The 12,873-nt window shown below is 34.6% G+C and overlaps 1 protein-coding gene across 3 annotated transcripts in view; it reads right to left on the minus strand.

Moving 5' to 3' along the window:
- Positions 1-928: 928 nt before the first annotated feature.
- The window catches only part of EBAG9 (estrogen receptor binding site associated antigen 9), a 35,159-nt gene continuing 23,214 nt past the window's right edge, over positions 929-12,873 (minus strand). For all 3 annotated transcript variants that reach the window (XM_072603264.1, XM_072603262.1, XM_072603263.1), the window contains exons 3-7: positions 11,650-11,728; positions 11,377-11,535; positions 9,713-9,820; positions 7,288-7,379; positions 929-1,466 (exon numbers count right to left, since the gene is read on the minus strand). In XM_072603264.1, the coding sequence (XP_072459365.1) occupies positions 1,346-1,466; positions 7,288-7,379; positions 9,713-9,820; positions 11,377-11,535; positions 11,650-11,728 (559 nt within the window). In that variant the 3' untranslated portion in view covers positions 929-1,345. The remainder of the gene's footprint in view (positions 1,467-7,287; positions 7,380-9,712; positions 9,821-11,376; positions 11,536-11,649; positions 11,729-12,873) is intronic.

Genomic DNA, 12,873 nt, shown 5'->3' on the forward strand with positions numbered 1-12,873 from the left:
CATTTTTTTTTAAGGCTGTTTATGTTTGGAAGTGAGAAACAGAGTTGAGAGAAAAAAATGCATTTAAAAATTCCTAGGATTTAGAATGGATAGATTACCCTGGGTATTACATTTTAGCTCTTGAGTACAGAAGCCAAGGGATCTTTAGCAATCACTCAAATTTTTTAATTCAAAAAAAGTAAAATTTTTCAATCAAAATGCTATTTGGGATTCAGAATAAGTTAATTCAGAAGGATATTTAAATCCTATGCGGTAAAAGTTATTCCTGTCTTGATTTACTTTATAAATAATTTAATGAATCAATAATATTTTTAGAGTTAACATAGGAAACTTGTATTATATCAAATGTATGAAGCTAACACTAAAAACCCATTATTATGCTTCAAAATATTAGAACTAAAGGCCTTCTGCTTCTGTAAAGGTTAAATTGATGGATTTGGGGGACTAAAGTAATCAAGACACATTATCTTTAAAAACCTAAAGAGAAATTTCACTAGAGATTTGTTGAACTATATTTCAGATGTAAAAATGCCTACCACAACTGAAGGTGACTTGCTATTTGTTCATATGTTACACATGCAATATAAATTTAATGAAACTGAAAAATATAGCTTACAGGAAACTCCACAGAAATTTAGCTATATATTTTCATGTATTAGCTATGTATTACAACACTTTCTAACAAAAAATCTTTATGATGTAGAAAGTCTATATGACAGTCTAGAAAGAAAACCAAACACTCAACAGCTTTTCTTCAACAAAAATAAAATTCTCACATTCCTCAATGCTGCATGAAATTTTAATATTAACCATACCATTCCGAATCAGAGGAAATATATGTATATACTAGCTTGTAAAACAAATGAAATAAGAAAAGTTAAAATAGCAGTTTAGACCAGACTCAGGATAAGTAATCATGAAGACAAAGTATTCTTTAAAATTGTTTATTTCATTTTCTACACACATTGAATGAAAGCATAATAGGCAGCAGAGTACATTCTCCCACCGGAAAATTATTTACACCCGATTTTTTTCAAGCTAGAAATAAGAACTTGAAGAGTTAATGGCATATCCCATTTGTAATAATTTCTCTGCAGCAATCAATTTTCTTATATGTTTGGAAGATATTGAAGAAAAATATTGTCTTATAAGTCTTTTCATTTTGTTTAAGTCCCACCTACTAGCAGTTCAAGTAGCGATGGGAGAATCCTGGTATCCTGGAAGGCCTGATGAACACATCAAAATCAAGCATCTTGTCTGTATTCTAAAAATACTCTTAAACCCATACAAATGATGCTCATATTGTGGAGCTCAAAATCCTCCAAATGGAAATGTCAAACATCTGTTATGACAGTTTCACACCAATTTTGTTCTGTTCTTTCTTCATCAGTCGTTGTGCTTCCTTTTCCATTTTCTTCCTTTGTTGTTCTGCTGCTCTCTTTTCTCTGTCGGCTATTTTCTGCTGTCTAAAATTGAGAAAAAAAAATAAAACAACCATGCACTTTCTCATGTTTCACAAATGATATACCCCTAAATCTACAAGCATTTCTCAAGGGGAAACAGTATCTTTATCCGTACTCAAAAGAAACTATAATAAATTATAGGCCTAGATAATGCAAAATTTCACATCCATCATGTCATTTAACCTTCATGCCATCTTAGCTTTATCTTTATAACATCCACATAGTGGTAGAAGTGGGATATTAATCTCCACTTTACAGACAAGGAAACTGAGGCATGGTGTTTACGTGACTTGCCCAATATCATATAATTAGTCTGTGACAGTGTGTGTGGATGAGAAATTATGTCTCCTGAGTATTACTGATTATCAATTATGCCAGGTGTCACAGCAACAAATATGCTTGTGAAATTAGGCAGAATCAACAGAAATAAAATGACCAGAAAGGGTTAGTGATACTGTGGTTTCTCTGTATCCTGACCTGGTGAGACTACACCTGGAGTAGTATCCCGGATGCAACATTATAGGAAGGAAACTAACCAAATAGAAATAGCATGTTCAAAGGAGGGCAATCAAGATGGAGAGGGGATTAAAAACCATGCCATATGAAGATTAAAGGAGCTGGGGGTATTTATCTCAGAGAATTTAAGATTTAATGGAAAAAAGGACAAAAGATAAAACTTGCTTTCCTTTGTATTACACCAACATTTAGCACAGTATCTGGCACATAGGAGACACTTAATAAATGCAAGCTGACTGAGAAACGCTAAAGATGAAAACAGGAATATGATCTGATCAGAGAAAGTAAAAGGAAATCCATGTAGGAGGATGCATGGATATTACATTTTTGCTTACTGTTAATGTAATTTTGCTTCTTAATGGGAAGATTTTTCCCATCCATTAAAAGGCCCATGTGACCTGCTTATTAAGTCACATAGAAGCTGGAGTCACATGAGTCTAAATCAGTTGGAATAGGAAGGGGTGGAAGTGGAGCTAGAGCAGAGCTGAGGGGAAGTTAGAGAGCAATCACAGCTGGGAAAGGCAGCAATTAGCCTGAGCGGGGGAGCTTGTTTGTGATTTGTTTAAAGGAGCTGGTTTGTGGGAAGCCTAGCAGAGGGAAGGCTTGGGGCTGGTAGTGTCCCCTGCACTGTTGCTGTGTACAGATTTCTTTGTTACTATGATGGATTTGGCTTTCTGGTGTCTGAATAAATGTTTTGGTTCTGTCTTCCATGTGGAGAGTCTATTGTATTTTGTGATTCAGAACAGTGCCCGCATATTCACAGACTCCACAGGCATTGTAAATATCACATTGGCATTACAGAGGACAACTTTAAAAGTGCTAAAATTCAATTCTCAAGGTTATTTGAAAGGTATGGGGGAGAAAGAAGGAGGAGGACAAGAATAGGAGGAAGGAGGAATAGAAGAGGAAAAGGAGATTTTAAAATGCATGGACAATACTACTACCAAATGAAGGCAACTGGGAAGACATATATAAGTAGACTTTGACTCATCTACCCACTATTCTCCTCTGTACAAAATATGAGAATGATCTGCATATGTATGTATATGTATTCAATGATCTGTATATGTATCTGCATATCAATATGTACTTGATATTGTTAGTAACAGAAAAAAATTAAAGGCAAAACAAAACAGCCCCCTAAAGGGGGTAACTAAGGGAAAGATAACGTATAGGTATACATGCAAACCGAAAAATCAACCTCAGAACTAAGAGATAACTAGATTATGAATTAAAGGATAGGCACAGGGGTGAGCTAGACCTATGATTTCATTCCTATAGGGAATTTCTAGGTGAGAAATTCCTTCTATCAATGCAGGTTAGAACCTTCACTGAAACTTACAGTCTTACAGAGCTGGCTAAATATTGAGGGGTTAAGTGACTTGTTCAAAGTCACATAGTCAGTGTGTGTCTGAAGGGGCACTTATACTCAAGCATTCCTGGTTCTCAGGTCAGCGAACTCAATATCAGTTAATTGCAATAAATAAGTGTTACTGGCACCAAAAGCCATAAATATTGTTATAGGCAATATACATAGCAAGTACTTAATATCTGTTGAATTAAGTGTTTCTTTGTGGAAGCAGGGTTAGATTGTGAACGGCTTCCATCCTTTGGGAGCCAAAGATAGTACTCCTCTTCCTATCTAATGCTTACCAGAAGGTCTTAGGAGGATGAGACATACCTTTATAACTTACAATTGTCCCTCTAAGCTGGCAGAGACACATTATAACTTGAATCACTATCACTCTTTGGCTCAGAGTATGTAGCATTCTGTTTACCTAAACATGATCTGTTTATTGGCAACCGCCCTTATGTTTTTTTTGTCACAGAGTAGTAGTTTTAAAAATAATTATTGACTAATTAATAGAAAAACCTAAAAACTATATTGAGAAATTGAGGAGGAAGAGTAGGATCTAAATTATCTATATTCAATGTGAGGATGCTTCTACACTTAGAATATATCCATAACCATAAGTAAAAATCACATTAGGGTTACCCTTAACTGAAATTGTAAAACTCTTTACATTTTCATCTTCAGGATGATTTAACTCACGTGTAATTTTGAGATAATATCCAAAGGTTAAAAACAAATAACATGAAGCAAAAATTAAATGTGTCATCTTCTTCTTCCATGACATATCCAACATAAAATTTGCAGTTTACATGTGCAAATTATTTTTTGAATTAAGATGTAACCTTTCATGCTGCTGCCTAAACATGTATGATTTTTTAAAATAGTGTTCTTAAAAAGAAAAAGAATAATTCTTACATCTAAGGACTAAGGCTGCATAACAGTAGTTTCAGCTGTTATATGGCTCCCTCTGCTGGCTAAACAAACTAGTTTTAATTTTCCATCCTTACAGCAGAACAAGATTCATATGATTTAAACTACTGCAATTTCTGGCAGTGATAACTTTTCATCATTTAGATCCTCACAGATGTTAAAATTCTACTCTGGCTTATAGTCCTGGTGACAAGTTAGGTTCACTGTTAAGCAAACAGTTCAGAACAAAATTATTATTCAATAGTTTTTTCTCATAAATCAAATGCATCAAGTTAGAATTTTGGAATTGTAAAATTTCGAGAATTCATCTAGTCCAATCCTATCAATTTATAGATGAAACCGAGACTTAGAGATACTTAGTGTCTTTCAAGGTGAGAAAACATATTAGCAAGAGAATAAGGACTATAAGTTAGATTTCCTGATTCAATTTTGAAATCTTTTAAAACATTTTTCTGATCAATTCATTAGCTAACACAACAATATCATGTAAAGTATTTATTATTAGCTACATTTCAAGGGAAGAGTGGGGCATGTCTAGTGGAAATTAAAATTGCTACATGAAAATATTTGTAAAAGTTTTTTCATTAATAATTTTCAGTGAGCATCTAGTGTATGCTAAGGACCATAAAGGGTAAAAAAACCTAAGACATATATCCCAGTCTTCAAGATTTAAAAGGCTAGATCTGGGGTCAGGTTCAAATCCTGCCTTTGATACTAGTTGTAATTATGGGCAGGTCTCTTAGTTTCCTCATCTGTAACATGGGCATCATGACACAATAACAACCTTACAAGGTTCTTAAGAACATTAAAAGGTAGGATCTAGATAGGTGCGATAAAGAGTTATACTTAGTAGGAAATAGCATGAACAAAGGCCTTGGTGTGGGAATATTCACAGTATATTGATGATATACTCAGAATTCTTAAAGAGTATGAAGGAGTTCACAAGTCATCCAGAGTAACCATTATGCTAGATTTAATTTTTAATTCTTTGGTACTGTGGAATGACACTCCTAATGAAAAAAGAAAGGCAATTGTTTAGTTTTCCAGAAAATTTTGACTGAGTAAAAACAAATTTCTAAAACCTATGTCATGTTGAATTTATTAGATGCTTAAAGGAAAAAATAAGTTGTATATAACAGGAGTTCAGTTTCATGGACAATCTTTTTTCTGTTACATTTTATACTTGAAAATGCTTGTTTTATTAGGTGCATATTAAATTTAGAATAAAAAAAGTTCTTGAAAATAAAATAAAACCTGTCATTTCTTCCTACAGTTGCAAAACCCTTATGCTTCCATGAAAAAAATAAATACTTTTTCAAAAACAAATTTTGAAATTTGAAAATAAAACCAGAAATGTTATTTCTAAATGCAAAAAAGGGCTTTAATATTTCTGGAGCTCATCAAAATGTCTAATGGCAGTGAAACCTTGCCAGATCAGAACTTTTACCTACAAAACTTTCCTCATCTCCTTTCCTAATCTCTTTCCATCTTGCCTCACTTCTCTATTTCAATAAATAGCAATAATGACTGTAATAACTACTCACTCTTCTACTGGGCTTTAAGACTTCCAAAGCATCTGTCTCCTCTCACTAAATATTATAATTCAGGTTCAATTCAATGAACCTTTATTGAAGCAAAGTGTGGGAAAGTCACTACGGGAAAATCACTTTGTCTGGCTACGAGACAACGCTCAGAATTAGAAAGGACTGCAGAGGCCATCGAGTCTAACCCTGTAGCAAACAGAAATAGTATTGTAGTAAAGCATTCAATAATTTTTTTTTTTTTTGTAAAAAGAAGACAGTGACAACTTGGAAAAGAGAAGAAACTACTGGTCAGCAAGACAGGTTTCAATTCTTGCAAAAGTGGATGGTTTGTGAGTAGTTAGAGAAGATATGGTGATCAATAAGAGATGATATGGCTTCATTAAGAACAAGTTATATGAAACTGTTTCCCTTTTGACAGACGGAGTGGTAAAATGCTTTAGACATCGTCCTCCTGAATTTTGTGGCAAGGCAATTCACATCACAAGCTTCTCATCCTAAGATGGGGAGATATCAGTTAGCAGACAGGACAATTAGACTGAGACTAAGAATCCTAACAGTAATCAAGAATCTCTTAATATAAACTTGGAGGGAGAAGGACCTCAAGATATGTCCTTGGTCTTACATTGATAGTTTTATCAGTTATTTACATGATAATATAGGTGGTATCCTTTTAAAATTTCCAGATGATGTGAAGTTTGGAGGGACAGTTAATGTTAAAAGAGAAAGAGAACAGCATAAAAGATGTGTAAATCCATGTAGCAGAATGGAAGGGGCACTGATTCTGGAACTTGAGGGACTTATTTTCAAATTCTGCCTCTGATTCTTACTACCTCTGTGACTTCAGCCAAGTCAAATTTCCTAGGTCTCAATTTCCTCACCTATACACCTATACAATCAAGGGGTAGACTGCAGGACCTTTAAGATTCCTTTTAGGTCTAGATGCTGACTAAATGTGAAAGATGAAGGAAAGGTAAGAGTAAAAGATATCCCCCAGAGATGGTGGTGACCTGTTGAGGAAACTACCATCACCCCTCCAGTCATATAGATTTGAAATTTAATCCTTCTCTGAATCAATGAGACTTCTGATTGCCCAAGACTAGTCAAGTCTACCACCAAAAAATCTCACATCCATCCCCATATTCACACTTATATAACTGCTCTCACAGTTTAAGACCTCATCCCTTTTTACAAATCCTACTCTAATAGCTTCTAAGTAGTTTCTTTGACTCTAGTCTCTTCCTTCTCAAAACAATCCAACATAGTTGCCAAATGCAAAGTCCTAAAACACAAATCTGATCACATCAACTCTCCAGTTTAAAAATCTTCAGGGACTCCCTTTTGCCTTGAAAATAGAATATAAAACCTGTAGTCCAGCATTTAAAGTTCTCCATGATTGAGCTCCCACATGCCTCTCTTCAGGTCTGTTCATAATATTCTCCTTCATGTAGTTTTTATGTCATGTGGCAGTAATGTTCTTTACCTCAGGACTTCATCTGCCTGCCAGGCTGCATCTTCTTCTTCTTCCCACGCATTTGTATTCTCCTGCCAGGTATCCAAATCACCCAATTCAGGCTATAGTAAAGAAGAAAAAAAGCAAATAATTATAAGAAGATGATAGAAAGGAAAAAACTACAAATCGGTGATAATATATGGGGTTCTAAAACAATTCTGTGGAGCATATGAATATCTCAAGGCAACATATATTAATGGTTTGTTATATGGAGCAGTGGTTTAAAGTACAGTCATGCTACATACAAATATATAATTTGATATTATTGATTGCTTCAACTTCCTTGTCTTTACTCCATTTAGAAGGTCAAGCACTACGATATTATTTTAGACTTAAAACTAGATCAGTTACAAGACAAACCCTGAAAACATAACAGTTACTAGTAAACAATTTCCCTTTATTTCCTTTTACCAGAGGGAAAAAAAGTTAGCACTTGCAACTCACATTTATATACAACTGAAAAGCCCTTTCTTCATAACAACCCTGTTAGTTAGGTAAGAAAGAACATCATGAAACAATGGAAGGGAAATCCCAGCTACAACAAACCATTCAGCATTTATGAAAGGGTGCCATAAAATAGGACATTTATTAGATATAATATGGATAGTAGAATATAGAGTATGTTATGTTCCTGTCTTCACTCTTCAGGGAGAGGGCAAAGAGACACCAGAGGGACTTGAGCAACTCAGCCTTAGATGAGAATATGATTAAATTTGGTGAAGCAGATGTTTTACAGTCTTCTAACTCATCATAATACCTTGCTCTGGCTATCAGAAGTCATTTTTAGTGGTATATTAGAAACTGTTAGGACCATTCTCATATTCCTATCTCCCTTTCTAACTCCATTTTTCATCTCCTGTATCCTTTCCTGTGCTCTCCAAAAACCCACTGCGATTGTCCAAGGCCTACATCACTTAGTCCTGCCCTTAAGAATGTACTCTTTCTTCTCATCAACAAAATCAAGGTCCTATTTTCTGAATATGGAAGTAGGTAGGATCTGATTATATGAATATAATCATTCACATTAACATATGAATGAACAAAGAAGCAAGTGCTCTGGATATTGGTAGCAATGAGAAACCAAGCCAGAGGGGCTAATGAAACAACCATGGGGCTGTTGTAGGCTGCCTGGTGAACCCTGCTGTCCCAGGCTGGGGCAGGTATCTCTCCTTCTCTGATACTAATCTTTCCCAGAACCTTGGCTTGTGTGAGGGGCGTGCTTGGCCTCGGTGCCTCTGAGTTCCTGCTAGACTCTCTTTTGGCAGCAGCTAGGTGATACAGTAGACAGAGCCCTGAGACTGGAGTCAGGAAGATTCATCTTCCTGAGTTCAAATCTGGTCTCAGATACTTACAAGCTGTGAGACCCTGAGTAAGCCACTTAACCCTGTTTGCCTCAATTTCCTCATCTGTAAAGCTGGAGAAAGAAATAGCAAACCACTCCAGTATCTTTGCCAAGAAAACCCCAGACAAAATCACAAAAGGTCAGACATAACTGAAAATGAACAAAAATAAATGAACAATTTTTTAACCTAAAAATAATATTTAATTGGTAAGGAAGATATTTTTATAGAGGTTGAGGAAAACAGTCTCTGAGAGTCTTTAACTTCTACTTGTCTATTTCCTAGGTTACTTCATCCTATCTCATCCCTTACCAAGATTCCCAAACAGAAAAATATATTCCATCAGCAATGTAACCATGTACCATCCCTCCTTTATTTACTCACAACTTTTAAGAGGCTCTGTCTACAAATAGCTCAGTAAAACAGTCACTGCTTGAGGAGAGAGCATGGGGTGGCAAGCTAACCATAAATACCTGAAAGTCTAAATAATGAATCTGAATAACATGGAATATTTTGATACCTTATCAAATAATTCCCTAGTCTGAGGTAGTAACAGAACAAAACTGATTAGATTTTCTTATATGAAGCAGCCTAAAATTGATCAAATTTATTCATTACTACATAGAATAATGGTTTACTGATAGAAAGTAATATTCAGACACTCTAATGTCTTGCAATACTTAAGGTTCTAAAATTGAAAATATGCATAAAGGTACAAGTTCTACATTTTACACACCAAAATGTTTTTGAAAAGATGTAAACTTAATTTACTTATACCTTCACTTTCTGAAGTAAAAAATATTTTGATTAATCACTGCTAATTTAAAGATCAGAATTTTGAGTATGACATTCAATATCCTCCCACTTTTAATGTGTATGTATGAACGAAGACCTCAATATTTCATAAACATGTTATTCTTATAAAAGGCTAGGTAGAATACAAATGCTAAATTTGTCTATGGCAGGCATGGAATCTCTCCTGCTGTAACTGTTTTCATGGACAGTTCAGAGTAATTACTTTTTTTCCATAAAAAAAATTCTACCAGAATACTTACAGATTGGTGAATAAAAGGAATATCTTGTGTAGCTGCTAATCTACTAGAGAAACCTGTAGTACCATCTGGGATGCCAAAATTTAATGGTTCTCTCTTCTTAATAATAATCTGAAAGATAACATTAAGACAATTGGGACTTTTTTACTTGTTGAATTGTAAATAAACCAGCCTGTAAAGCATGTAAATTATACAAAACACTATAATTTTTGATTCACAATATGGATATAAAGAGTTACTTAAAGACACAAAAAGTATTAAGTAGTACTTATACAAATGTTCCATTAAGTAGTAGGAAGAATCTACAATGTTTTATAGGATCACAGGATTTAGAGCTCCAAGGGATCTCAGGAATCATCTAGTCTAAGCCCTTCATTTTACAAATGAGGAAACAAACACAAAAAGATAGGCCTAAGGCCACACCAGGATATAAGCACAGATTCTCTTATTCCACCATTCTGTTTTAAATGCAAATATGCTGGGTCATATCCTGTCAAATGAGTAATTCTCTTAATTAGCAATGCATATTTCTGGAACTAAATTAATCCTTTCCAAAAACATAAAATTGACATCCAGGGAAAAGCTTATTAAATATCCAGCTGATAGAAAATGCTCACCAAAGTGGATGTACTTTTAAAAAAATTCTGTGCAAAAATAATTCTTTAAAATATCTACTATTTCTTAAGAGGGATAAGTTAGAAGGTATGGCTGACAGCACATATTTAACACTACTATTTAAAAACAATTTAGAGCACAATTGTAGCTCACAATGGATCAGTTGTGTGTTATCTGAGAATAGGATGGACAATACTTACTGTTTTATAGAACAAAATTTAAAAAGTGAACATTGCTAATAGAAATGTTAAAATAAATATGGCTTATTTATAGCAACAAATATAAAAGGGCAGGTACAGCGAATACAGTACTTGGGTTGGAGTCAGAAAGACCTGAGTTCAAATCCAGCCTCAGACACTGTGCGACCTTGGGCAAGTTACTTAACCTATATTTGCCCCAATTATCAGTAAAATGGGGATAATACTAGCACTTACCTGCCAAGGATATTCAGAGGATTAAATGATATAATAACTGTGAAGTACCTGTGCATTAGGCCTGACACGTAATAAGTACTATATGAGTGTTAGCTATTATTATTGCGGTAGTTATCATTTTACAGATACACCACCTTTTTTTTTTCATTGTGATTGCTCGCACACTTAACAGCAATTACTAACCTCGTATCACTGGCTAGACAGGTTTTATAAGTTGTAGCCAAAAAATTCATCACCCTTAGACAACCTGGTGACGAATATCTCTAGAACATAAGTACACTGGACCTTTGACAAAGGACAATAGCCCATCAGAGGGCTCATACTCAAAAGCCTTTTTTAGCACAAGTCTTGCCAGAGCTTGTATTTGACTAGCATAGCCTTCATGAATACAGGTTGACTCCACAACACAATCGGGCACTGGGACAGGACTTCAGCAGAGAAGAAAAACAACCACCACCACCAAAAAAAATTCATCATCAAGGGCATAATTAGAAAAGGGTTTTCTATGATTTTTATGTTAGCCAATTCTAATTAGAATAAAAAAATATCTTCAGTTACAGACTCTTTTAAATATAATTAATCCATTCTAAATAATTCCACTGAATTCCTCAGACATACTTTCTGTGTTTTCCTTATAGTTGGTGCCATGTCTTTAAAATAGTCAGGTTCCAACTGCTCCATTGTATTTTGTTGTACTGTTCCATTTCCATTCCCTCCTTCAATCTTTATACTTGTGGGTGCATCTTCATCCCAGGAGCTCCAGTCTTCAACTTCTGACTAAATGTAATTGAATAAGATGATGTTAACCACAAAAGGAAATCAAATTTATATGTAACAATAATTACTTAAATGAGAATTAGTTAAATCAAGTGAACCCTTTGCCGAAGTCACCTGCTTAGGAACTGGAGAATAATCCACTGTGGTTGGCAAAGTTATTTGATCTCCACTTAATTTCCGTCCTCTGCCCGACCTGCAATAAAAATATGAATAATTCCTTTCCAAACTACTAAACAACAAACAATATCAGTCACTGGATGGAAAAAAAGGTTTGCAAGATAGAATGGTAGAATAACAAACTTACTTCTTAATACAGCTACTGGTTAACATGCCAATAAATCAAAAAAAGACATGAATAAAAGATCTTGAAGATTTAAAAAAAATAGTGGAAAGAGGGAGTAGTAATGTAACAAAGTATCTAGAATACTTTGGATTTTAATAGTTATGAGGAGAAAACTAAATCATCCTTTCCTGAGACTAAAGAAAAAAGTAGTTTGCTTTCTTCCAATTATTGCTCACATTTTGGAAGACCCAGAAGAAAATAACTGAGTTCCTTGGAGTATAGAAAAACTTTTTGCTTTCTTTTCCTGATTGCTATTCATGTAAAAATTTATTCTATGTATAAGAGGATCTTACTAAAAGCATTTTCTGACTCAACTTGAAAGATAGCCGTAGAAGACCAACCAAAATAAAGATATTTTCTTTCATGCAAAAAATTATCATTTACTTCTTAATTTTTCAAAAGTTCTCATACACATTTAAACTACAGCAATTTTATGTCTTTTTTTGCTTTCACATTCTTCCTGCTATCAAGACAATGATCTGTAAAAGCAGGAACCACTTATAATATTCTTTATATGGCCCATAACATCTAGTACTACAACGTATTACACACAGAAACTCAATAAAAATCCACTGAATAAATAAATGAATAAAAACTTTAGTAGTACTAAAAGCCCAACACTAAAGACACTCCCATTTCCCACCAGTGTCCTGCTTGCTTTCCACTCCAGGAACATCATGCTTTTCCCCCAGAATAAGATCATCATTAGAAATCTCATCATCATGGAGACTGCTTCAACTACTGACTAGGAGTCAATACCTCCTCACTTACTCTTAGTTGTCTCTTCTCTCTAATTGGAGGGTGGAGCAAAACTAAACAAAAGGCTCCCTCCAAGGCTTCCCTTAATAAAGAGCTCAGAATTCCCAAACCTTCATTTCCTATCAGCTGATCTACTTGGTTTCAATCCCACAAACATCATACTGCTGGGAAGCTTTGGTTTTCCTCTACTTCACCCACCACTTCCTTTTGTGTACTGTCTTCCCCTATTAGATTGT

The sequence above is a fragment of the Notamacropus eugenii genome, chromosome 4 (assembly GCF_028372415.1).
Source record: "Notamacropus eugenii isolate mMacEug1 chromosome 4, mMacEug1.pri_v2, whole genome shotgun sequence".
NCBI lineage: Eukaryota > Metazoa > Chordata > Mammalia > Diprotodontia > Macropodidae > Notamacropus > Notamacropus eugenii.